Source organism: Macaca nemestrina, chromosome 14, assembly GCF_043159975.1.
Source record: "Macaca nemestrina isolate mMacNem1 chromosome 14, mMacNem.hap1, whole genome shotgun sequence".
In the NCBI taxonomy this organism is placed as follows: domain Eukaryota; kingdom Metazoa; phylum Chordata; class Mammalia; order Primates; family Cercopithecidae; genus Macaca; species Macaca nemestrina.
This window is the reverse complement of record NC_092138.1, coordinates 25,145,238-25,172,669: the sequence shown is the minus strand read 5'-3', so window position 1 is coordinate 25,172,669 and position 27,432 is coordinate 25,145,238. Positions and strand designations below refer to the sequence as shown.

Here is a 27,432-nt window from a genome sequence, read left to right as displayed (position 1 = left end):
CTTTGTTCAATTCATTATGGTAAAATATCATTCAGATCTATTGCTTGAAATCTTGTCAACAAGACAGCCCAAATTGTGACAATATTCCACTTTTCAAAGAAATGAGTTAACTGGGTTGGCAAAAGTTCAATTATAGCGGAAACTAATTTCTTCATTTAAATTAAAAATGTCTCTATAATGAACCAAATTTACGTTGGATTGGCTAAACAGCTATTCAGGGAGAACAAAATGCTAAACCTAGTTAGAAATGTTGCGGGCTTCATTATAGATAGAACAGTTTAAAAGACAGGGCTCCCCTTACATTTTTAAAATAAGTGCACATGTATCTTCTTCTGATTTTGAGATAACAATGCTATTTGTATTGATTTATGGTGCTAATGAATTTTCTCATCCAAGAAGAGTGAAACTTATTTTGTTGAAGTAATCAACTAAGCCATCAAGTAAAAGTGACCACACCAAAGTGGTTCCTACCTAAAAGTAGTATTTTAAAATACTTATAAAAATTCAGATGCACAAAGCAGAGAATTCCCAAGACAAGCTACAGAAAGAAAGTAAACAGATAAACTAAATTTAAATAAATGTGTGGAATTTTCATCTCAAAAACCTATAATCTAGTTATACATTTTCAATAAAACCCTATTTTAGGAGGCATAAATACATCATTGCAATTGGCTTTAAAACACCATATCACCTACAAAGAGAAAATGATCAACATCAGAAAGAGAAAATTTATTTTAATTTTTTTCTTTCATTAAGCAAAAATTTTTTTCAGTTGTAAAGTCATGGCCTACTGCAACCTTGACCTCCTGTCATTAAGCAAAAACTAATTATTCATTACAAAAGTGATTAATTCAAATGTACAGTTTATTTGAGTAGAAGAAGTGACTTTAAGGGTTAATTATTTTTAACAAGTTATATTTATAGATATATTAGTCAATGGTATAAGTGTTGGGGAAAGTTTATTTTAGAATTAGAAGAAAGAAGTAAAACAATTGTAAATATTGTTTACCCTGTTGTAGTTTAAATTCACTAATGACAGTAGGTTTAGTTAATTAACAACATTCTTTCTATGAAATAATTATGATATGCAATTCCTACAATAATGGGGAAAGTGGCAAAATGTGTTTAGAAGTTGGAAATAGATAAGTGCAGTTTATTTATGAAAAGGGTTTGTGTGGTTGAAAGTAGCAGTGTATTTTCTGCCTTTGGAAAAGAAGCCTGATGTCAAATAAACAGAAGCAGTGTGACTTTGCTATGGAGTAAAGACTCAAAACTGAGCAGAGTTCTGTTTTCTTTCTAGGATGGGCTCCTTCTTTGCTCCCAGCCTCCCAGGCATCAATATCCTTCGACTCCACACATCCATGTACTTCCAGTGCTGGGCCGTTATGTGCTGCAATGTTCCTGAGGCCAGGGTCTTCAAAGCTTCCAGATCGAATAACTTCTACCTGGGCATGCTACTGCTCATCCTCTTCCTGTCCACCATGCCTGTCTTGTACATGATCGTGTCCCTCCCACCATCTTTTGATTGTGGTCCCTTCAGGTCTCTTTTTGAAATTTGACTCAGGCATGATGTTCTTTCAGGGATGGAGGTGGGAATGGCCATTCATTGTATAAGCTATTTTTTTTTTCCCCAAACAATGGCATTTTTGGTTGGTGGAAATGAGATCCCGGCTGGGCGCAGTGGCTCACGCCTATAATCCCAGCACTTCGGGAGGCTGAGGCAGGTGCATCACCTGAGGTCAGGAGTTCGAGACAAGCCTGGCCAACACGGTGAAACCCCATCTCTAACAAAAATATATAAATTAGCCAGGCGAGATGGCGGGTGCCTGTAATCCCAGCTACTTGAGAGGCTGAGGCAGGAGAATCGCTTGAGCCCAGGAGGCGGAGGTTGCAGTGAGCTGAGATGGCACCACTGCACTCCAGCCTGGGGGACAAGAGCAAAATTCTGTCAAAAAAAAAAAAAAAGAAAGAAAGAAAGGAAGGAAAGGAAGGAAGGAAGGAAGGAAGGAAGGAAGGAAGGAAGGAAGGAAGGAAGGAAGGAAGGAAGGAGAAAAAAGAAAAAAAAAGAAATGAGATCCTTTGGGTATTCAGGTTCAATAGGTGACGTGGAGATTCTTTGGCAAGTTCTATCTACTTCCTCATTTGGGAATCATAAAAGAGAAAATACTTTATACTTTTCCAGGCTCTGCCTGGGTAAAATATGTATGGTGAATCTGAGCTGTTTCCACCTTAGGGAATAGCTAAGAGCAAGGTCTGATGACACTGGTCTGGGTGTGAGTTTGCCTGACTCTGGGCCGTCACATCCAGACATGGTCAGCTCTCACTACTTCTCTTGTGCATCACTACCTTAGAGAGAGAGAGAGAGAGAGAGAGAGAGAGAGAGAATACCCCACATTTTACCTAGGAAAGAGAATTATTACTAAATACTAATGAGCATAAAGAGCGCCAATTTATTATCCAATTTGCCACATGCTAGTGAAAAAAATTAAGGCTGTTCCACATATATATTCTCTCCCAATTATCATTCAAGTCAGGAATCAAGAGTCACAACGGCTCCTTGTATATTTAGAGATATACATTTCTACAGTTCTCTATGACAGAGCTCTCTTCTCCCTATGACACATATCAGAAAACTAAGTCCCTGGCATCTGGAGGATGAGGTTTCTTTCCCTAAAGGGGCTTAGAAATGAATCTACCAGAAGTTCTCCCAAAAATCTCTGCGTGTTGAGTCACTGTCCAACATGCACTTGAACTGTTTCTCCTTTTCAGTGAAGGAAATGAGACTGTAAAAAGCCATGTGAATGATATACATGATGCTATAATGACCACATATAATTCCCCCTTTATGTTGTCAGATCTAAGTTATTTAATTAAAGTCAAAAGGTTCATTGCCGACAGACTAAGTATATAAGAGACATTTTCACTCTAACAGTAGTCTGAGTTATTGCTTTGCCGGAAAACAAGAAAATGTTAAGCCAGCTGATTGAGTTAAACTAGCTGGAGCTCTATCTACTCATCAAACTGATGTTGAGAAGCTCTGTTAATTCCATTGTGTGTGTGGGTGGGTGTGTGTGTGTTTCCAAGTGGACTGAAATAAATAATGCAGACAGTGACATCTGGAGACTAAATATGAAATTACAGTCTTGATGGAGACATTTGTCTCAATAAATCCCTAACCAATCTCGGAGTACAAAATTCAAGAAATATGCCATTCAAAGGCTTTAGTTAATTGCAAATTATTCACACAACTGGGAAGGGGTATCTCTATGCTATTTAGATTTTTTTTTTTCATGTCAGTTTCCTCACTTTGGAGCCAAAGGATGTTTACATTGTTTATTTGTCTGGACTTAAAAGTTTGAAAGGATTGTCCTGCTGTAGAAATGAGGTGAGAATGCTTGTATTAGTGGGTACCTCATAGCATGTCATCTTTATGAAACCTGAGTTTTAGGTGATTTGCTTAACCTTCCTAGCGAAGGTTGTCTGACTCTATCTGGATCTTGGGCAAACAGCAATTTAGGAAATATAAATTTGAACCAAGTTACTGGAGGTAACACAGTGATGGCTAGTTGCTTTCCAGTGTAGGGAAGTTTTCAGGTAAGATGGCTATAGTGCATTTATCCATTCAGTAAAGCAATGTGATGAGATATTCTAGTTTGTCTGGTTTTGTAAGACCTGGCTAGAGAGGGTAAATTTTCCAAGAAACTATTCCAATAGGCTAGTAAGTGGATTTGTCTTAAATAGTTGACAATTTAAAAACTATTTATTTGATGTCCAGATGAAGGCAATTCTAATTGTTCTATAGCATTTCCTGACATTTGATGTTTTCTCCCATCTATGTCAATAATTCTGAACAATTTATAGTTCTCTAGGTTTTTATACACATCCCTGCTTACATTATGACAATTTTATTTTTTCATGTATTTTCATCTTACTGCAAAGATAATATGTGTTTATGCTAGAAAACCTAAACATTGTAGAAATATTTTTACATGAAAAGAAGAGTGGTCCGTAATCTCGAAAACCTGAAATAACAATGTTTTAGCATTTTATATTCTGGTTTGCCTTTTACACATAATTTTTCATAACTGAGCTTGTACTGACACAGGATGTTTCTCAGCCCCTTCGCTGGACTCACAGAGGGCGCCCTGTCTACTCGCCCTGCTGTGCTAAACCCCTTGTGGGAGGAAGCATGTGGGCAAGCGAGTGCGGGATCTGGCCAGACACACCGGGCACTGACACAGGAGCAAGCTCCATGTGGGGCCTGTGGCCAGACCAGGTGTGTCACCTTGAGGAGAATGCAACGGTGCCCAAGTGAGGGTGCCTATGACCCCGAAGTCCCAGAGGCAGTGTTACAATGCTTCCTGAGTCCCACCATCCTCAGCCTGATGGATGGCAGTGTGTTAGCAGCTCAGTTGGCTCCTTGCCTCATCACGTGGGGCAGCTGCCCTCCACCATAGAAGGCAAAGGGCCAGTGTGACAACCTTTCCTGGATACCCACATTCAGTGGGCCCCGAGCTCTTGTCCAGCGTCCAAGAAGAATGAGGTCACATGGATTATTGAACGATGGTGAAGACGGATAATTTTATTGAGTAATGAAACTGGCTTTCAGCAGAGAGGGGAGCTGGAGAGGGGCCAGGAAGGGCAGGTCCTCTTCCCCAAAATCAGGTTGTCTCTTCCCTAAAGTCAGGCTGTCTCTACCCTCTACCAACCAACTGAGTCTGTGGTCTTTCTAGGCACAAGATGGACAGTGTGTGCTGATTGGTTTGTGAGTGTGCAAAAAAGGTTAAAGTGAAGACATCACTCAAAGGTAGGCATGACAGTGTAGAAAACCAATTAGGAAAGGGTAGGTATATGTAAAATAGGTGAAGGGTGGGGATGAATCAGAGGAAAGTGCACCAAACAGGAAGACAAGTTCTCAATCCGGTCTGAGGATTTAACTTGGAGTTTGGCTTTCAGGCTTTAAACTGTCTTTGGCTTGGAGGTGGCATTTCACCAGGTACCTGCCCCTATCTGTCTAGGCATTTGGCTGCCTTGTGTTGCTATCAGTATACGAGGTGCAGGTTTTTAGTATTAAAAGTTAAAATTATATTGTGACGCTGCTATTATATTGCTCATTTGCAATCATACTTTATGCATCTATTTTTCTTAGTAGTTTAGCTGACTTCTAGAGATTGGGGATAGAGCATTTCCATCTCTGTGGGTCTAGACACAGTAAAGTGCTGGTCAATAATTTGAATGAATGAATGAATAATGACTGCTTATTGTGCACTAAGCACTAGAGGAGACGCAGGGGTAAGTCCATGCAGTAAGCATTGATTCTGGTCCTGTGGCACTTACCACCCAGCTGGGAAAAAAGACCTCTTCATAAGCTGTTCTAATCTAGAGTGGTGCTATGCCTACAGCAGGACTATGGATAGACAAAGACAACTGGAAAAATAATTCTGAGAATATTGTGTAATAGCACACTTTGGCTAACCTGGCAGGAGAAGACATTGCCAGGGATTTGTAGATGCTTCCATAATTCGTATGTAATTAAGATATCTGGACTCCTTTCTTTGGTAAAAAGCCTGACCTGAAAAAGGTACACAAGAATCCCCAGGGACCTAGTAACTTTGCTTTGGGTCACACTGAATGCTGAGAAGGCCTTTGTGGGTAGGGATAATTTCATAAAATTTGAATCCCCCACTCTAACCTCATTCATCAGCTATGACCTGAGATGCTGGAGAAGGGAGGATAGATGGTCTTATCTTTTTTGGTACTTTTAATTTATCTGCTTATCCTGTATTCCATCTGGCTGGGGCTGTTGAGGGGTATGAACAATTAGAATGGAATGGTGAAAAATAAAACATTTTGGAATAGGGAGTTATAATCTTATATTGCTTGTAAGCTTCATTCCCTCTTATGTATCATAAGTGTTGAAAATTAGTGTGTAGATCTTTAATTTGTGAAGCAAACCTTGTACCTCTGTAGTGCAATGACTACTGACAAAGTACTTGGAGTCGCTCTGTCTGCTGGAAGATAGTATTGGTTAGACCAGGAGAAAAAAAACATAATCTGGGACTTGTGTGTCGTTGTTATTTAGTAGTTGAAAGTGCTTAAAGATTAAAATACAAAAGCAAAACTAAACATTGTATTAAATGTTGCACCAACATTTATTCTGATGATGCGTACAATTTGGTGAAACCCAACCCAAATCTCTTTTGAAAATTACATCTTTTCATAGTAAAATCAGTATGCATATACAGAGAAAACAATGGTGTAAAGAATATCATGAATATTATGGTACAATTCTAGCTCTTCCTTAGTAAGTCAAGACATCCTGTTCTCGTTTTTCTAGTTTATAGGAGCTGATACTTGCCTTCATGGATCTGCGCAGTGGAGCTAAGCTGGTATTCATTAGGGCCTGTCCAGGAGAAGAAACTGATAGGGAAAGAACCCATGATTCGGTGTGGTTACCTTACCTATTAACATATCTGATGAAGGAAGTCTGGTGGAAAATAAGATGGAAGCTATTGCATGGAAAGAGATATTGGATTATATGTGGATTTTATTCCACTGGGCTATTCCTTGTTCTCATTTCCAAGGCTAATTAAAAATTGAGTACACTGTTTACTTAGCTCAAAGAGAGTGTTCTCCTACAAGAGCAGCTGACTGAGAGGCAGACTTATAAGCTATTTACAAAATGTATTTCAATCAAAATCTTAGAAATACAGTTTTAAAAAAATCTTCTCCCAAAAAGATGAAATGTGGGTAGGGATAATTTCATAAAATTTGAATCCCCCACTCTAACCACCTTCATCAGCTATGACCTGAGATGCTGGAGAAGGGAGGATAGATGGTCTTATCTTTTTTTTTTCCTAACTACTTTGACTATATGTTTATATTAGGATCATATTTATCGTATCTTACCCATATATTGACTACATGAGGTCAAAGTGTCAGCAGTTGTAGCTAAACATCAGATTCCTAACCTGAAAGAGGACCTAAGCAGTAATTGAGAAAGATTTCCAGTTTTCTTGCTTTAACCATGGTTTTTCCATACCTTCTTGATAAACTTCTCTCCCCCTTTTTAATTCCCCCAGTGGCAAAAATAGAATGTTTGAAGTCATTGGAGAGACGCTGGAGCATGATTTCCCAAGCTGGATGGCGAAGATCTTGAGACAGCTTTCGAACCCTGGGCTGGTCATTGCTGTCATTTTGGTGATGGTGTATGTGCTTTCCCTCCTCATAGAAAGAGCCTTTGTGATGTTCTTCCTGGCTGCTTTTACATTTCAGCTTTTTCAGCTCTTTCACTCTCCCTAAGGGTTGTGCTGTAACCTATCCAAATGCAACACTGATTACATGGTGGTGAGAGGCTAAAATTCATGAGCCATATTCTGATCCTATTGGATGTAATTCACAGCCATCTGCATCTGTCTTTGCTTCCCCAGGATTATAAGATTTGTTCCCAAGTAACCACAATAATTATCCGTAAACAGCTAAAGCAAGGAAAACATAAATGCTAAATGCTAAATCTAATCGGTACGTTGAGCTTCCCCCAACAGCCCGACCTCCACCTCTTGTTCCATAAAGCAGATGGCTGTGAATATACAGAAATAATGAGCCTCTAAGTTAATATTCCCCTTGGGGGCCCTATAAACTATATTTTAGGGTCAAGGGCTTAAAGGGTCTTAAAAATTTCCCTGTCCTTGTTGTTAGAGGGCCATCAATAACAGTATGTTCACGATAATAGAATCAGAGGACCAGAGCATCTTGGGAAGTTTCTGTAGTCTATGCCTTCAAAGTCAGAAGTGATTTCCAAAGGGGAACTTGTCAGATGACTTTTGTTTTCATATAACTTTCATTGGCTTCTGACTCTTGGCCACCACAGATAAATTTACATTCTAAGTAAAAGTATAGACTTGCTGTGGAAGAGCCAAAAGCAGCGTCCATCTCTTCCTTTCAGTCCCTGAGTGCCTCCTACATAGAATGCCTGGAGCTGCCACCACTCAGTCAGGGGGTAAATATTAAACAACCCCAGGAACACGTTAAGAACAAAGTTGATGCAAAGGATTTGGTTCATTTAAATAAAGGTAAAACGAGGAAATCTCAGGGAGAAAACTCCCAGTGGTTTGCAGTAAATGAACAGGGATTCTGACCCAGTTATTGTCATGATCACAAGCCACATAAAGTAGTGAGGGCAGGTTTATCTTCTTCAATTTTATAACCTAAGAACTTGATTTAAAGAAGGAAAGCGATTTTCTCTAGGCAAGAGAGAGAGAGAGTAAAATGGTCACAGAAGGACCTAAAGCAGATCCTTTGACAGTAAATCCAGTGCTCACTTCTTTATACCAAGAGGCTTTCTGTGAGGGAGAGCTAATAACCTGTGGGGATAATTAAACAGTAAATCAGATTACCATTATATATTACATAACCTTGATAATGGAGTGCTATTAAGAATCTGATAGTAAATCTCTGGCACAGATGCATTAGAAAATGACCTACTGAATGCAGCATGTTTCACCAGATGGCCTTTGAAACGATTTTCTTTCTCTACATGTCCATGATACAGTGGCTTCTGAGAGCATGTTAATCAGTATCCTGTGGCCTTTGAGAGTCAAGGCCTTTTAGTGGTATGAGTGAGGTGTTGTTTAAAACACACACACACAGACACACACACACACAATGTAAACATCAGATTTTGTTACCATATTCTTAATTTATTAAGAGACATGTTTATTTTTAAGTGAAGGAGTGACATTGTTCAAATGCCTTAATCCAAAGATCTAGCAATCGGTCCTAAGAGTGTTTAAAAGGAATTAACACTGCCTTTGTTTCAGGTACTATTTACACACTGACTCATTTAATTCCCATAACAGCCTTGAGAAGTTGGCTTCATTAATCATACTGTCAATAACACATTGAAGTTCTGCCCCAAGTCAAGTGACTAATAAGGGGAATTTAAACTCGTGTCTTCTCCTTCACGCTAATTTCCTACACTCACTTGCAGCACCAAACAGGGATCAGAATCAGTGGGAATTTCAGATGGGCTGAAAGCCACTTGTCTGAGATGGTATAGACCCAGGGTCATCACACTTTTCCTAATTAGAGGGCCAGAGGCAAATTAGGCCAAGAGGCAAAATTGAGGATATTAATTAAGTAATTACTCATATAACCATTAAAAAAACCGAAAAAACCATTCTTAATTCATGGGCCCTACAAAGCAGTCTAGCAGTCATCTTCAGCCTGCAGGACCTAGTTTGCTTTGATCTGGACAGCCTGGAGGAAAGCTGGCCCTATGCACGTGTCAAATAGGTATACTGAAAGGTTGATTGTGGCTCTGAGGTTCTGATTTAAAACCCAGATTTTAGCTTATTACCGATTAGATTTTTTTCAAATTCTGAGATCTCCTCTTCTACTTTATGAGGCCCATACAATTGGCTTAGCTTTTTATTACCTTTAATTAGAGAACTGTACTAGTATTTTGAATTTCCCCCAATGGATTTTATTATATCAACCTGGATGGCTTTTGGGTATCTAAGCAGAATTCAGGTTAGTTCTCTGCAGGCAGTTTCATTCCTTTGGAGACTAGAAAAAGATTTGTGAGGAATACTTATTTAATGGGCATTACAAGGCAGAAAATCATGGTGGATAAATAGAGAATTCCAGAACTTGAAAGGACTTGTGAAATCTTTGAGTTCATCCTCTGAATCCAGGAACTTTTCTGAGAAAATCCTTATAATACACCACACACACACACACACACACACACACACACACACACACACACACACACACTTATTGAGTACCTATTTCATGCCAGATATTGCCCTGCATGCATTTATGTACGTAATTTTAGTTAAACTCCCATCCCTCATGTAAGAGACAAACAAACTCTGCCAAACCATATCAATAATTGTGTTGCTAGCACCAGATGGCTCATAAAGGATATTGTCTTTCATTTTTGGGAGTAAAGGAAATGTGTTCAATATCCAGTTATTTGCAGCAAAGAGTGATATAAGTTACCTTTTTTACTGCATTTTTTCTTTGTTTGTTTGTTCGTTTTGCCTTAAGTGAAGATAAGCATATTTATTTTTAACAGAATTGTCTGGCTAGAATTTGCCCTTTCTAGAATGTAAATGTCATTTAAAATCCAAGAATATTCCTTTATACAACATTTTCTTTTTGAGGGAGAAAGAAATGCAAACAATACATTCTACCGAAAAAAATTCCATGTTCATTATCTATGCCTATGAGGATTATATTCTTAGCTGCAAAGGCCAAAGGACGAAATTTAAGGCAGAAAGTCGTTTTCCTTTTTGTTCGACATATTCCCTAAGCTGCAGTAGGTTTTCCATTCTCTGGAATGTCATTGCCATCCATTTAAAATGCTACTTTCAATTACGATTTAAACTGGTGTTAATACATTTCCAGGAAAAAGCTAATATTAGGCAGTGTGAAATAGCAGACAGAGCAGGCTGTGGATCAGGAGCCGTGGGCCCCAACTTGCCAACTTCACCCCAGCTTCATCCCTGTGTCATCCTGAGAGTGTCTCTTTACCTCTCTGAACCTCAGCTTTTATCTGTAAGACAAGAGATTTAGAGTAGAAAACAGCTTAATGTTCATTCCCATGCTGATATTTCATAATTTACTTAATGTAAATTTAAGAAGTATCTTGGGGAACTGAAATATACCCTAAATTGTATTTTTTTTCTTTTTAATTTAGTTTGACCATCTATTATCTCAATGCTACTGCCAAGGGCCAGAAGGCAGCGAATCTGGATCTAAAAAAGAAGATGAAAATGGTAAGATACAATTTATTTCATAGAAATATTACCTTTATTAATGTCAAGTAGTGGAAAACACTGAGAAATCTAATTTTTTTCCCTTATATTTTATTGTGTAGCAAGCTTTGGAGAACAAAATGCGAAACAAGAAAATGGCAGCTGCACGAGCAGGTTGGAGATATGTTTACATTTGTAATTTTTCTTTTTCTTTTTCTTTTTTTTTGGCTTTTTCTCCATTGGATGGTGAGTGGCATTATTGCCACGAGCAAGTCATTCCACAATCCTTACCTTCCACCTTTTTAGCCCTTCTCAGGCATCACATTCAGGGGATTTGGTTGCTTTCTGTTGGGAGGGAAAAAAGAGAAATGAAAATGTGGGTGTGTAAACTTGGCAGTAGTGATTTTTAAAAGTGACCTTGAAAATGCACAGAAAATGAAGAAATCCCCCGTATAGTCATATACAAACAGCACACACAAATGCAGATGCTCTCCTGCCCATGTTGACTATTTTCATACATGGAAGGATATGGCGAGAAGATCCCAAGAGAGTCCTCTGGGCTTTCCACCACTGATTGCCAGAAGCTCTTTCTAATCCATTAAACTTTCTTTTTTGAAAAACCTCTTTAATTTTTAAAATACTAGAGTAAAGCCAACTTCTAGTTGCCAAAATTAATAATATGCTTTGAGTTCCCCATGGAAAGGTGATACCTAAGAACTTTAGTGAAAACTTTTTCCAACTTTTTCCTCAGTCCTAACTTTAAAACTCTTTATATTAGTAGGACTGTGTCCCCACTGTAAGTAATAAAACTCTCAAATTGGTTTAATTAAGAAATAGCAATTTATTTGACCATAGAAATATAGGGAAATGGTATTTTTTTATTTTTATTTTTAATTTAATTTTATGTTTTTTGAGACCTGGTCTGGCTCTGTGGCCCAGGCTTGAGGGCAGTGGTATGTTCTTGGCTCACTACGGCTCCAACTTCCCAGGCTGAAGTGATCCTTCCTCCTCAGTCTCCTGAGTAGTGGGGACTACAGGTGCACACCACCATGGCTGGCTAATTTTTCATTTTTGTGTAGAAGTGAGGTCTTGCTAAGTTACCCAGGCTGCTCTCAAACTCTTGGGCTCAAGTGATCTCTTTTTGGCCTCCCAAAGTATTAGGATTACAGGCATGAGCCACTGTGGCCAGCCTTCAGTATTGCGGGATCTGGCCAGCAGCCTGCAATGCAGCAGGGCTCTCTCTTTGTTCCCAGACAGATCGGCAGGTCAAGAAATAATAGACACACATGAGATAGTGAAAGCTGGGTCCAAGGGGGTCACCACCTTCTGGTCCCACAGTGCCAACAATGCACTGGATATACCAACATTTATTAAGTTTAGTGAGGGCGGGGGAAGGTTAGTGAGGGATTTAGGGTCATTTGATTATGAGGTGAGATGGTCACATGTGGATGAAGTAATTGTTTAACATAACATCTGTATGCAGAAGTACAGTATACAGAGGTAAGAATTTACAATATAGTGTGTGCATCAGCAATTTCTAACAGAGCCTTAAAACGGAAACACAGTCTTTCCATAACGTATGATTAGCAAGATATTAATCAGCAGTAACAGTTGCAGCAAGAGCTGGTTACAAACAATCCATAGAAACAGGATGTGAAGCTAGACAACTGGTTAGACCAGAAATTCTCAGAAGGGAGTATACCTTAACCCTAAAGAGGCCTAGAAGAGCCGTGGCAAGATGAGGGCGTTCATAGCCCTATCTTATCCATATCGACAAGCGCCCCCCTGCATGTGTCCGTTTATAGGCTCTCCACAAGGGTCACATTCCATTCCCAGAGCTATGAACATCTGCTTTTCTGGGATAGGAATCTTGGTGATGTGAAACCTCCCTGACTGCACATCCATTCATAGGTTCTCTGCAACGGGAAAGACACCATGTGCTGTTGGCTCATACTGGCAGTCCAACCTGGCATTGTCTTTACACAATCCTGCATGCAATTTTGTATTTACAATAATCAGGAGTGTTTCATCTTTTATTCCGTAGCAATAGTTTCAAGGGGTCTCCCTACATCTCCCCCTTTTCTCTGATTTAAACGAACCATAGCAATCATAGCTTGGCACTGATTATGATTGGATTGAAGAATATTTTCCAATTTTACACATGAACAATAAACCAATGGCACAAATTATACACAGAACAAAATTAATGATAGTGGATCCTCCCAAAGATTTTACCCATTGAATGGGGTTGAGATTAGATAACCCCTTAGAGATACTGTCTAAAACTTCAGCACCGGGTAAAGCAGTTAAGTGTGCTTGAGAGGCCTCAAAAATCTGTTCTTTTAGCTTGCTTATGTCTAAACTTAGATTATCTTCATTTCCTCGTAAATGGTGTTTTATTGATTCCCAATTGTGAACAGACTCATTATAATGGAACAGAATTATACAAAAATCAGAAGTATTCCAATCACATTGCATTTGTAATCTATGTTCTAAACTCATAATTCTGTCTCCCATCCATGTAACAGTTTGTCTTAGATCATTAATTTGATTGGCCAATTTTTGATCAATACTTGACTGAGAATTCCACATCCGAGTAGAATTGTTTTTTGCCATTTATCTACAAAATGAGCAGTTTGAATAGATTGATGTAACTACATTATAGTTAATAATTTTAATAGATAATTAACTATATATTAACTACAATGTAGTTACATCAATGTAACTCCAGCAGTAGCAGCAGTCACAGTAACAGCAATCAAGCCCATTATTACTGCAATTAATGTAAAAATAAATCATTTACTCCTTTTAAGAATTTTCTGTAGAATGTTACTAATAACTTGGATAGAAGGGGAAGATTCCCAAGGCCTATGTAAGGCTATGGGGAGCCAAATACCCTCTCTGGCTCTGACATAGTAATATCTACTATGATATTGATTAAAGGATGAGTCAATACAAGTATACAAGTAACAATTAACACAGGTAATTATGTTGGTTTTTGAACTAATATGCATCTTTCCTACTAATAACATATATGGTAGTTTAACACAACTTTTAAGTGGTATAGTTTTGTTGGATTCCATATAGATAGTATATATATTTTGGGATGATATTCTTTTTTGTGAATATGGGGTGGGGGGAATAGGTTGTATGAGAGGTGGTGGTGGGACATTAACAACAGGGGGGTATAAGTCCTCATAATCTTTACTATCCCATCTTTGAATTGACCTTTTGATGATTGCCATAGTGATATTTTTGGCTGTGTGGAAATAGTAGTGTAAATCAATCTGTTGTCTTAGTTTTTGAGGTGACGAGGTGGATTTACTTATAACACTTTCTCCAGCCCAAACTCTCATACCAGTCATAGCTATGGTTAACCTCCATAATTCTGAATGTTCAGGTCCTAAGTGGGGAACAATGAGGCTTGGATTTGGAGGGGCAACCCCTGCCCCTTTCCACTTAAAAAGAAAAAAGGAGTTAAATCTCCCATATAATAGGGGAGGGTTGTCACTACTTTTTTGATAAGTAATATCATAGAGAAAATGTTGCCAATCTCTGTGACCCTGAGAGCAATCATTAGTAATATGACCTTTAGGAGCCCAGTCAACAATGGTGTAGAGAGAATTAGATAACACAGTTCCTTCTGAACTAACGCAATCCTTCCATATTAATTTGTCAGCATTTGAAGACAAGTTGAGAGGACATGTAGGTCCTAAAGGCTTATATTGGGATGTGTGAATATAATCAGTGATTCCTGTTTTGATCTGCCTTAGAGGTTTTAACGAGAGCCCTGATTCCAAGTGTCCTAAAGGAGGGACAGAGTGACCAGATGGTAGTGTGACTACCCAAGTTTGAATATCTAATGAGAGACATCCATTAGTGGGTCCCAGGCACAAAGGTGGATACCTAAAACCTAAAGTGATATTGAAAGGGGTTCCTTCTTCTGAAGGTTGGGCAGGACAATGATCATCTACAAAACCAGGCATCCAAATACTATTTTTTTAGTTGATTTTTACATATTTATCTCCAAATTACCTGATTTTGTTGTAATTTCTTGACTTTTTAATTTTAAGTATTATCTATTAAAATTATTAACTACAATAGATATAATAATTTTAATAGATAATACTTAAACATTTTTTTATACTCTTGCTCTATGTATTCTCTCTATGTATTCTACCTATGTAGTTATATTATTATTTTCGTTAGGCCAGTATACATGATTATGGTCACACAGTCTTCACAGCTGAGCCAAGTAGTAAACTATGGTACTTGTGCATACTTTAAAATTTTCTCAGGATTCATAAGTCATCATTTCCCTTTTTAAACATTTTCTTATTTTTTATATATTTGTCAGTGATTCATTTAATTTCCAAATCTCTGCTATTTATTGAATTATACTCTCAATATATTCAGACATATTGGGTTATCTATCCATTTCATTTCCTTAGAGAAATCTTTCCCAGAATCTTCTGAACTTCTCCAATTTCAACTGGTGAGTGTCTGGGATATAGCTATTATCCTTTCATTTTTTCTTCACTGTCATTCAGCAGGATGAATGTCACTTTATCCTGTTTTGGATATCGTGTTTTCCATTTTCTCCAACTTCCTCTCTTTTGGTTTGCTCACATTTTGCAGGTAAGAAAGGGTATGTGAGAGGCAAGTTTTCTGAGACCATGCATATCTGAAATTGCTCTTCTCTTGCTCTCCCTTTTGATTGATAGTGTTGGTGTCAAAAATACTCATCTAATTATATTAGAAATAATATCCCTTCAAAATAATATTTTTTCAGAGGTTTCCCATTGCCTTTTAGATTCCACACTTGCTCTTGAGAAGTTTAAAGTCATTGTGATTCTTAGTCTTTCTTGAACAACTTGTATTTTTGATTATCTGTTTGGTTTTCCAATCTGAAAAGTTCTAGGGTCTCCTTATCTGCATGTTCAGAATTTCATGATGGTGTGTCTTGCACGGATCTATTTTTATTCCTTGTGTACTCATCAATGGATTCTTTTGCTCTTTGGTTGAAGGGAATTTTCTTGAATTGTTTACCAATTCTTTCCATCCATTTTCTGGTTTTTTTTTTTTTTTTTTTTTTGTATGTGGAATTTCTAGTTTATTTTTCATCCTTAAATTCCCTTTGTCTCTTTGTTTTACCCATGAACATTTCCTTATCTTTAAATTTTAACATTTCTCTCGGCCTTTTCGCTTTTGCTATCATAATTTTAGTTTCCGCAAGCTATTTTGTTCTTTAATTCTTCTTTTTTAAACAGCATGCTGTTCTTATTTAATGACTGTAATGGCTTGTTTTGTCTTTATGAGAATATTAATAACTCTTTTTGATGTTTCTTTGCCTTTGATAGTCTGTTTTCTCTAAGCTGTTTTGTCCTTTCTTTTTTCCCTGCTTGGTGATCCCCTGCTTTGTGACCCTCAGCTCATATTTCAGGGTAGGATGCAAAGGTGGATTTTGAAGCTCTAAGCACATGGATGGAGCTTGTGGGCAGATCCTCACTGGAGGACTCTGCCTGGGCTGCTGCTGAACCCCAATGTCAGTATTTTTAGGCTTTTTCTCTTAGGCTGATTAGATTCCTCAGAAAAATTACTTCCGAACTCCTGCCCGGAGAGGAAAGATTTGCTTGGCAAACCTGTAGCGCCTGAGTGGGAAAGACGACACCAGTGGGGCTCAGCTTTCAGCCTACAAATGCTCACTTTGCCCTCTATTTTTATTGTGGCATTCCTTCTGGTCTTCTAGCCCAGAAGCATCTCTGTTTTACTCTTTTTAGAAAAAATTGTTCCTGTCTTCTGCCAGATGAAAGGCGGTGGGGAGTGGGGAGCAATTATTCATTTGTACCAAGTGAAGCCCATCTCAGGCTCTAACTGCTGCTGCTTCATTTTTTAATAACCCCCACCCCTTCACCCCACCAAGCTTGACTGCTTCTTAAATAGACAGCTAAAACGTCCTCTTTGTGTTGGTTCCTTACTTCCAGAGGTACCTGTTGCTGCAAGTTACTGAACATTTTCGAGATTTTATGTGTAAATTATGTTGCTTACTATATTTTTCCTCCCCTGGCTTAGCTTTTCAGTTTGTTAGAATTGATAAGTCATTATCATTAATGTGTCTGCTTTCCAGCTTTTAAAATTTCATCATTGTTGTCTCTTCCCCTATTCTCCCCCTCCTTGTAGGTTTACGCAACCTTCTCCATCCTCCTCCCCAACCCCCCAGAAATTTCTTGACTGTCTTGTTTGTGAAAGAGTGAAAGTTCAATTCAATGTATTTACCTCCGCAGTTTAGGCAAACCTTTGTATTTCCTACTGGGAGAGCAATGGTTTTATCTCCATCTTCATTCTGTTCATCCCACAGTGCTTACCTGGGGTATTGTTTTGAAATAGAGTCTGGGATGGAGTCTACCTTAGTGAGAATTGATTAGAATTGTCTAGTCTTTGCAGAAGATGAGGTGGTTGAAGCACATACATCACATATACCAGCAGTGCTTTTGTATAATTTAATATTATCAAATTAGTGCTTAAGAATGGAAAATTCTGACTTGTAAGATCTAAATTCTAATTAAAGCTTATTTTTATCTTTATTATTTTAAATGATAATATAATGCTATAGCATACTATTGATCTGATATTTTTCCATAATGTGTATGGCCACCCAGTAAACACCAACTGAATATCTACTGAAAAATGAGGAACTCTTTTATTGGAAAAATATAAAAGGAATGCATGTATCTATTCATCACATAAGCAATAATGTATAAATGTTATAAAAAAAAGTAGTACATTCATTCTCCCTGGTTTAGAATTTGTGAAACCTTTGCAAACTAAGAAACATGGAAAAATTTTGAACATTAAAATGCTAAATATTATGGGAAAATGAGCACATTTGGACAATACAGATTTCTGGCCACCTCGTTCAGAACCATTAAGCACACTGCAAGCTACATTTTTACTTGTCTTCTCTTCATCTCTCTCTCTCTCTCCTTGTTTTTCTTTTTTGTGAACAGCTGCAGCTGCTGGTGGCCAGTAATAAGTATCCTGAGAGTCCAGAAAAGGTACACTTTGCCTTGCTGTTTAAAAGTAATGCAATATGTGAAGGCCCAGAGAACAAGCACTGTGGAGCTGCTATTTTCCTGTTCTACCCCTGATGGATTTTCAAGGTCATGCTGGCCAATCAAGGTATCATCAATCCTACCTGAGCAACAAGAATCTTCACCTTATTCCAAGTCAGGAACTGTTTCTGCGCAGCCACTCTCTCACCTGCTTTATTTCGTGACTTTTTTTAAAAAAAAAAAAAAAAACAAATTGTGTTTAGAAGTGGGTGTAATCCAGCAATAGAGTTTACTGGCTTAGTTGGTGGGTTAATTAAAAAAATTTGCTCATATGAACTTTCATTTTATATATTTCTTTTGCCTTAGTTTCCTTAAACTGAGAGCAGAAATATTTTACCCTTTTTCCTGTAAGTTCAGAAGTATCTGCAAAAAGTACTCATTGTAATCATTCATTGACTCACTTTTTGAAACCAATACCTTATTTTCTCTTTTTTTCTACCCGTCTCCCCAACCATGCCCCCCACAAATATATACCTAAAACCTTTGTATGTGGTGCTGGATTCAGTATGAAAAGAAATTGGCTTTTTAGAAGAAAAAAAAATCCTATGTGAATTGGCACCTGAATAGCACTGAGTTGAAGATCTCTTACTTTGAGAAGGTACATGAGTCTTATACAACCTAGCTTTTTATGAATTAAAATTAAAAAAAAGGAAAGACATCATAGATGATTGTTGTTCTCTCACAGTCTGCTCATTTGTCTTCCAACGATCATGTTATCAGAGGTGAATCCATACAGGTCTGCATCAAACTCCATACGATTCTTGCCTCCTTGGAGGGAAGAATTCAGCTGAGGGTCAGAAGTAGGTTTAAGGCAGAGGGAGAGACTGAGGCAAGTTTTAGAGCAGGAGTGAAGGTTTATTAAAAGGTTTTAGAGCAGGAACAAAAGGAAATAAAGTATACTTGGAAGAGGGCCAAGAGGGCAACTTGAGAGTTCCAAGTGCCCTGTTCAGCCTTTGACCTGGGGTTTTACACATTGGCATGATTCTGGGGTTTGCATCTCTACCCCCTTGATTTTTCAGGGGGATGGGCTGTCTATGTGAACGGTGGCCTGCCAGCAGTTGGAATGAGCTATGTGTACAAAGTGTTACTGAAGTTGTGTGCATGCTCACTTGTGACGTTTTCCCTTACCATTCCAGCGTTCCTAGAGGAAGGTCATATACCAGTTAAACTGCCATTTTGCTTAGTGGGCATGCTTGAGCCCACTCGCCCAACCTCTAAGATCTCTAGCTCAGGTGTTTCCTATCTATTGGGACACTGTCTTTCACTGGCACTGGCTGCCACCAATTACTATTTGAGAGAGAGAGTTTAACAACCACCTGACCATCACCTCATGGTCACCTGACATTCCTGTGGGACGGGTGGCGGGGGGAGGGGGACCCGCTCTTGCCCTGCTTATGTTTTTATGTTTGCCTAACTACCTACTCTAACAATCATATCCTGTAAGCTTAGATTCTAATATTCTATAATTTTTTCTTTGCTTTTTTGTTAAGATTAGGAAAACATACTTCTATTGGAGGCCTTAATTTACAGATATGTTTTAACATTATTATGGATTTACAGTTTGAATTGACTTTAAGTGGTAACATTCAATGCCCTCACTAGCCTTGTTGTGTGACTTTAATTGCATGTCCCAACTCAGTGTGCCTTTCCAAAGCTAAGCCAATTTGCCTGCCATTCCCTGCAGTTGACTTGCTGATTTTTATTATCCTGTCTCTGAGTTTCTCCTTCTTTTCGATCATCAAAAGGTTGCCATAGAATAATTGCACTGTTTCCCTGCCAATTCTGAACTTTATTCCTCTGGTTATCTTTTTCAGATTAACTTCCATTCTCAATCTTATCACTCCCTTTTTAGGATTCCTTGGGCTCTTATGTCTTTAATTCAGAGTCTATTATTTATATTGATTTTCATGTGATTTATAATGGTTCTTTATTATTTTTTGAATGCCTGGATTATCTTTCTTGTCCTGATTGTAAATTCTCTGTGAGTAGGGGTTATATCTTCTAACTCTTTTGTATGCCTAGTATAGTGCTGTGCACAATTAGGTACTGAATAAATGCTTGTTAATTAAATTGAATCAATTTAACTTACAGCAATTGTGTTATGAGACAAAATCTTCTGTTATCTGCATGAAAAATGTTACTATGATGTAAGAAATGGATTATCTGTTGATAGGCTGAGTTTATTATTTAATTAGGTTATAACGCAGGTGAGTAAATAAAGCTAGTGTTTATCTCTACTTGGATCATTTCTGCATTGTGTAATAGTAAGATTAGCAAATTGATTTATTGTTTTGTCACATTTACAATGTGGATTACACTTCCTTCTCTTGATCTGGATCATAAGGATGATGCCAGATGACAAACTGTTCCCCAAAGACATTCATCTCCTAAAGGCAATGTACTTTTAGAACGAATGTTCACGTTATAGACATTCAGACATGATATACCGAGTTTCAATATTTCCATAAATTAAAAAATACATTGGATTTTTATAGCACCTAAATACTCATCTGATTTAGTTAAGCAGCTTTAGAAAATTTAATCCTTTCAGTCTCCAGAGAATTGTTGAAAATATTTTCATATTACTATATGGACAAGAATCTGAAACAGTGAAGACCACTTCCAAAGCCAAAGCCGTTTTATGGCTATTCAGAGAACAGCCTTCCACTATTTATTTTTGTATCTTCATTTGCATATCTAATAATCAAAGCTATTGGAGAAATTCAGAAGGCAAAGAAGCAAACAAAAATCTAAACTTCACCTTTTATTCTTTCTGAGAAAAATAAAAAAGCTCTGAGAAATATGTGCAAAAACTAGATTTGCTTATCTAAAGAACTTTGCTGTTCACTTGAAAAACTAAGAAACTGCATTTCAACACATTCTTTGAATTATTTATTTAGGCATCTCAGAGGAACACATAGTTTAAGCTTTATCAAGGGATTTATAGCAACAAAACTTTGACCTGAACTGTGTTTGCCTATCTTGATGGATCTCTACAAGTATGAGAGCCAGAAATATAACCAAAAGAATAAGTAAGCAGGGTTTCAAAAACAAGAGACTCAAGAATGAGATTGGCATGTGTTCTGAGCTCTCAATGCACATATGCCCGTGCATTCTTGGAAGAGACTTTGAGACCTAACCTTGATATTAAAACAAACAAACAAACAAACAAACAAAAAAACGCATAAAACTGTAGTCCTAGCCTTTATTCCCATATAACTCCTATAAGAAGGAAATGCCATTACATGGTGACATCAGGAGTTCTCAAGCCCCTTCATGAGATATCTTTTTCTCGAAGTTCTTTTGTAACAGATCACTTTGGCTATTTGGCCTCCAATGGTCCAGCTGCCTTTTCCAGGACTGATTTTGATGACTCAGCAGTTACAAATAATGAAAAAATGTGTACATAAAATACTTGTCCTCTTCTGACAAGGTAGTTGTTGTATTACATACATTTTCTTACCACAAAGAAGTTTCCATACAAATCCTATGGGTATTTAAAAATTTATAAAAAGGTATATATTAATGACAGCACGTTTGGAAAATGTTAATAAAATAAAAATGTAGAAGTCCCACAATTCCACCACTCAAAATAACTTCTGTTAATGTTTTTTTTTTTCAGATTCACAATTATATATGCACAGACTCAATAAAAAAGTATGGATCATAAGATATATCTAGTTTTATCCCACTTTTTAATTAAACATTTTCCTATGTCACAAAAATTACTTTAGGACATCTTACTAGGTATAAAATATTCTTCTACATTAATATAGCATAATTTGTTTAACGATTCTACTTTGTACACTTAGATAATTTAAAGATTAAATTACAAAGATTAACTTTATATTAAAATAGAAAGATTAACTTTAAATTTGACTCCTTTTGGAACACATTTTTGTGCCAAGACATTCATTGTCAATATAGCCTTTTAAATCAATATATACACATTTCAACACAGCTGTGGTCAACATATGGATCAATTATATTACTTACTACCACTTAATAGGTTTTCTATTTCATAGCAATGAACCTTAGAAGTCACTAAATTTTTCTCTTTGTACTATTTTATTTGTGGTTACATAAACTCTCTATAGGAATTATCTCTTTTTCTTTTAAAGCAGTTTTAAGTTTAAGGAAAATATTTAAAACCAATAAATAAAATATTTATTTGGAAGCCAAATCTCACATGCTGTGTAAAATCAAGTTTCATCTACATCTGATAACCAACCCAAAGTGCCACCTGTGAAATTAACTTTTTTTCTGTTTGATTTAGAAAACTTTGGTATCAGTTACATTTATGTTTTGATTTTATTAAAAATAACTGGTCCAAAATTATTCACTCACTCAATGAAAATAGAGAGAGTCCCTGATATTTTATTGTGATTTGAATTTTTTATTGTCACTTTCATAAGGTCATGTTTCTCAGGTTACTATCATGGTTCAAAAATAGAGCCCAGGGGGCAATAGGGGAAAATGGCAGGACTAACTTGCAGGTCTCACTCAGACAAACAGAACAGCATGTGGAGATTCACATTGTGAATTTTTGCTCCAAGAAATAAATAAATACTGCAGGAACATACCAGGAAAGCCAAGAGAATCCACAGACTCTTTAGAGGAAGCAACTTGCCTCTGCAGGCTCTGTGAGACAGCCAAAAAATGGAGTGTGCAAAATATGAGGGGTAATATCTGCTCCCAATCGCACATACTCACTGGAGAACCTTCAGGTCCAGATCACTGGAGAAGGATTAGCCTCACTTGGAGATGAGATAAATTTAGAGAATCAAGCAAAATAAATGGATAGAGGAAGCAGTGGAAAGAGCCCTGTGGGCACTCTTGGTCCCAAGGGAAGCCATTTCTGACTTTGTCTTGCAGGGGCCCTTGGGGAGGACTGCCAGTAAAATTAAGGAAAGACCACAGGGAGAAGGAACTTTCCAGCTGCACTTTGTAACAATTTTGACTGAACACAAAGTTCCTCAGACATAATCTGAGGGAGGGGGCGAACTGGAGTGCGGGTACCAGTAAAGTTACAGCAGGTAGGGAGGTGTGAAACCTGAAAGCTCTGCTTGCTTTCTCACCAGGGAGGCTTGTATCCTAGGGCAAGTTCTCAGCCTTGCTCACCAGCTACCTGGAAATAAACTCGGTGCTGTTGGTGGGGCACAGTGGGAGAGAGATTGGCTTTTCAGACTGCATGAGATCTGAGTGAGACCTGTCACTGCTGTCCTTCCCCCACTTCCCTGGTGACCCATATGATGCAGCAGAGGCAGCTATAATCTCCCTGAAAACATAACTTCATTGGCCTGGGAACCACACTTCCATCCCCCACAGCAGCCACAGCAAGCCTCACCCAAGGAGAGTCTGGGCTCAGGCATACCTAATCCTGTCCCTACCTGAGGGTCTTTCTCTACCCACTCTGGTAGCCAAAGACAATGGATATAATCCATTGGGAACTCTACAGTCCCACCCATGGCCTGAGAAACCCAAATACTTATCCAGGCCACCTTAGGGCAAACTTGTATTCTCCCTATACTACCACAGCTGTTGCTCTCTTGAAAATGCCACCTCCTGGCCAGAGGCCAACTAACACAAAATCAGCATGATAAACAAAACCACAACTAAGGACCCTCATAGAATCCACTTCACTCCCCTGCTGCCTCCACTAGAGCAGTTGCTGATATCCATGGCTGAGAAACCTGAAGATGAATCACATCACAGGACTTTGTAGACACCTCCCAGTACCAGCCTAGAGCCCAGCAGTTCTGCTAGGTGGCTAGACCCAGAAGAGAAATAACAATCACTGCAGTTTGGCTCTCAGTAAGCCCATCCCTAGGGAAAGTGGGAGAGCACCCATCAAGGGAGCACCCTGTAGTACAAAAGAATCAGACCAGCAGCCTGTGAGCCCCAGATCTTTCCCCTGAAATAATCTCAAATGAGAAGAAACAGAAAAACAATTCTGATAATATGACAAAACAAGGTTCTTTAACACCCCCCAAAGAGCACACTAGCTCATCAGCAATGGATCCAAACCAAGAAGAAATCTCTGAATTGCCAGAAACAGAATTCAGAGGTCTCTTATTAAGCTAATTAAGGAGGCACCTTAATTAGCTTAATAAGTTGAAGTTCAACTTAAAGACATTAAAAAAAATAAGATACAGGATATAATTGTATCTTATTGATACAATCAATAAGATACAATATCCTTGATGAACATAGATGTAGAAATCTTTAACAAAATACTGGCTAACAGAATCCAATATATGACTGGAAAAATCTCCAGTGAAATAGATAGCATAAATAAAAAACAATCACAACTTCTGGAAATGAAAAACACACTTAGAGAAATGTAAAATGCACTGGAAAACCTCAGCAATAGAATTAAACAAGTAGAAGAAAGAACGTCAGAGTTCAAAGACCAGGCTTTTTAATTAACCCAATGTGACAAAGATGAAGAAAAAGGATTAAAAATGAACAAAGCCTCCAAGAAGTTTGGGATTATGTTAAATGACCAAACCTAAGAATAAGGGGTGTGCCCAATGAAGAAGAGAAATCTAAAACTTTGGAAAACATATTTGAGAAAATAATCCAGGAAAATTTCCCTGGCCTTGCTAGAGATCTAGATATCCAAACACAAGAAGCTCATAAAACACCCAGGAAATTCATCGTGTAAAGATTATTGCCTAGGCACATAGTCATCAGGTTATCTACAGTCAAGATAAAGGAAACAATCTTAAGAGCTGTGTAGCAAAAGCATCAGTTAACTTATAAAGGAAAACCTATTGGATTAACAGCAGATTTCTCAGCAGAAACCCTACAAGCTAGAAGGTTTCCTACAAGTTACAAGAAGGGATCACTTACAATCTAGACAGGGACCCACCTTTAGCCTCCTTAAATAAAACATTTAGCAGACAAGAATTTTGTGTCCAGCAAAAACTAAGCTTCACAAATGAAGAAAAGATACAGTGTTTTTCAGATAAACAAATGCTAAGAGAATTCAACACTGCCAAGCCAATACTAGAAGAACTGCTGAAAATAGCTCTAAATCTTGAAAAAAAAATCCTGGAAATACACCAAAACAGAACTTTCTTAAAGCATAAATCTCACAGGATCTATAAAACCATAACATAATTAAAAAAACAAAACAAAACAAACAAACAAACAAAAAGATATTCAGGCAACAACTAGCATGACAAATAGAGTAGTACCTCACATCTCAATACTAACATTGAATGTAAATGGCTTAAATGCTCCACTTACAAGACACAGAATGGCAGAGGAGATAAGGATTCACCAACCAAGTGTTTGCTGTTTTCAAGAGACTCACCTAACACAGAAGGACTCACATAAACTTAAGGTAAAGGGTAGAAAAAGATATTTCATGCAATTGAACACCAAAAGTGAGCAGGAGTAGCTATTCTTATATCAAACAAAACAGATTTTAAAGCAACAACAGTTAAAAAAGACAAAGAGGGATTTTACAATGATAAAAGGGCTAGCCAAACAGGAAAATGTCAGAATCCTAAATATATACGCACCTAACACAGAACTCCCAAATTTATAAAGCAATTACTACTAGACCTAAGAAATGAAGTAGATGGCAACACAATAACTGTGGGGGATTTAATACTCCACTGACAGCACTAGACAGGTCATCAAGACAGAAAATCAACAAAATAACAATGGACTTAAAACTATATCTAGAACAAATGGACTTAACAGATATATTCAGAATGTTCTATCCAACAACTGCAGAATATACATTCTACACACCAGCATGTGGAATATTTTCTAAGATAGACCATATGAAAAACCACAAAACAAGCTTCAATAAATTTAAGAAAATCAAAATTATACTAAGTATTCTTAGAATACTTGGTATAAAGGAATAAAATTGGAAACAGTGGAATAAAATTGGAAATCAACTCCAAAAGGAACTCTCAAAACCAAGCAAATACATGGGAATTATACAACATGCTCCTGACTGATTGTGGGATCAACAATAAAATCAAGATGGAAATGAAAAAATTCTTTGAACTGAACAATAATAGTGACACGACCTATCAAAACCTCTGGGATACAGTAAAAGTGGTGCTAAGAGGAAAGTTCATAGCATTAAATGCCTACGTCAAAAAGTCTAAAAGAGCATAAATAGACAATCTGTGGTCACACCTCAAGAAACCAGAGAAACAAGAACAAACCAAACCCAAATCCAGCAAAAGAGAAGAAATAACAAAGATCAGAGCAAACTAAGGGAATCTAAAACCAAAAAAAATAGAAGATAAATAAAACAAAAAGCTGGTCCTGTGAAGAGATAAACAAAATTGATAGACCTTTAGCAAGATTAACCAAGAAAAGAAGAGATAAGATGCAAACAAGCTCAATTAGAAATGAAATGGGAGATATTACAACTAATACCACAGAAATACAAAAGATTATTCAAGGTTACTATGAACACTTTTATGCACACCAACTAGAAAATCTAAAGGAGATGGATAAATTCCTGGAAATATACAACCCTCCTAGATTAAACCAGGAAGAAATAGAAACCCTGAACAGACCAATAACAAGCAGTGAAATTGAAATGTTAATTTAAAAAATTACAACAAAACAATGTCCAGGACCAGAGGGATTCACACATGAATTCTATCAGACATTCAAAGAAGAATTGGTACAAATCCTATTGACACTATTTCACAAGATAGAGAAAGAAAATCTTCTCTAAATAAATCTATGAAGCCAATATCACCCTAATATCAAAACCAGGAAAGGGCATCACAAAAAAAGAAAACTACAGACCAATATCCTTGATGAACATAGATGTAGAAATCTTTAACAAAATACTGGCTAACAGAATCCAACAGCATATTAAAAAGATAATCCACAATGATCAAGGTGGTTTCATACTAGGGATGCAGGGATGCAGGGATGCAGGGATGGTTTAGTAATGTCAGTCAATAAATGTGACACATCACATAAATAGAATTAAAAACAAAAGTCACGTGATCATCTCAATAGATGCAGAAAAAGCATTTGTCAAAATCCAGCATCTCTTTATGATTAAAACACTCAGCAAATTCAGCATAGAATTTTATTACCTTCAACTAATAAATTATTACCTTCAAGTAATGAAAGTCATCTATGACAAACTCAAAGCCAACATTATACTGAATGGGGAAAAATTGAAAGCATTCCCTTTGAGAACTGGAACAAGACAAGGATGCCCACTTTCATCACTTTTATTCAACATAGTACTGGAAGTCCTAGCCAGAGCAGTCAGACAAGAGAAAGAAATAAAGGGCATTCAGATTGATAAAGAGGAAGTCAAACTGTTGCAAAGTTTCAGGATATAAAATTAATGTACACAAATCAGTAGCACTGCTATATATCATCAGAAACCAAGCTGAGATTTAAATCAAGAACTGAAACTCTTTTACCCACAAAAATTATAAAATACTTAGGAATATACCAAACCACGGAGATGAAATACCTCTACAAGGAAAACTACAATATGCTGCTGAAAGAAATAATAGAAATAATAGACAACACTAACAAATGAAAAC

The 27,432-nt window shown here is 37.4% G+C and overlaps 1 protein-coding gene across 1 annotated transcript in view; it reads left to right on the top strand.

Moving 5' to 3' along the window:
- The window catches only part of LOC105498954 (transmembrane channel like 1), a 170,081-nt gene extending 152,050 nt beyond the window's left edge, over nt 1-18,031 (top strand). The window contains exons 17-21 of the mRNA XM_071077413.1: nt 1,301-1,540; nt 7,083-7,208; nt 10,706-10,784; nt 10,886-10,937; nt 17,771-18,031. Of these exons, the coding sequence (XP_070933514.1) occupies nt 1,301-1,540; nt 7,083-7,208; nt 10,706-10,784; nt 10,886-10,937; nt 17,771-17,793 (520 nt within the window). The 3' untranslated portion in view covers nt 17,794-18,031. The remainder of the gene's footprint in view (nt 1-1,300; nt 1,541-7,082; nt 7,209-10,705; nt 10,785-10,885; nt 10,938-17,770) is intronic.
- Nucleotides 18,032-27,432: the final 9,401 nt, after the last annotated feature.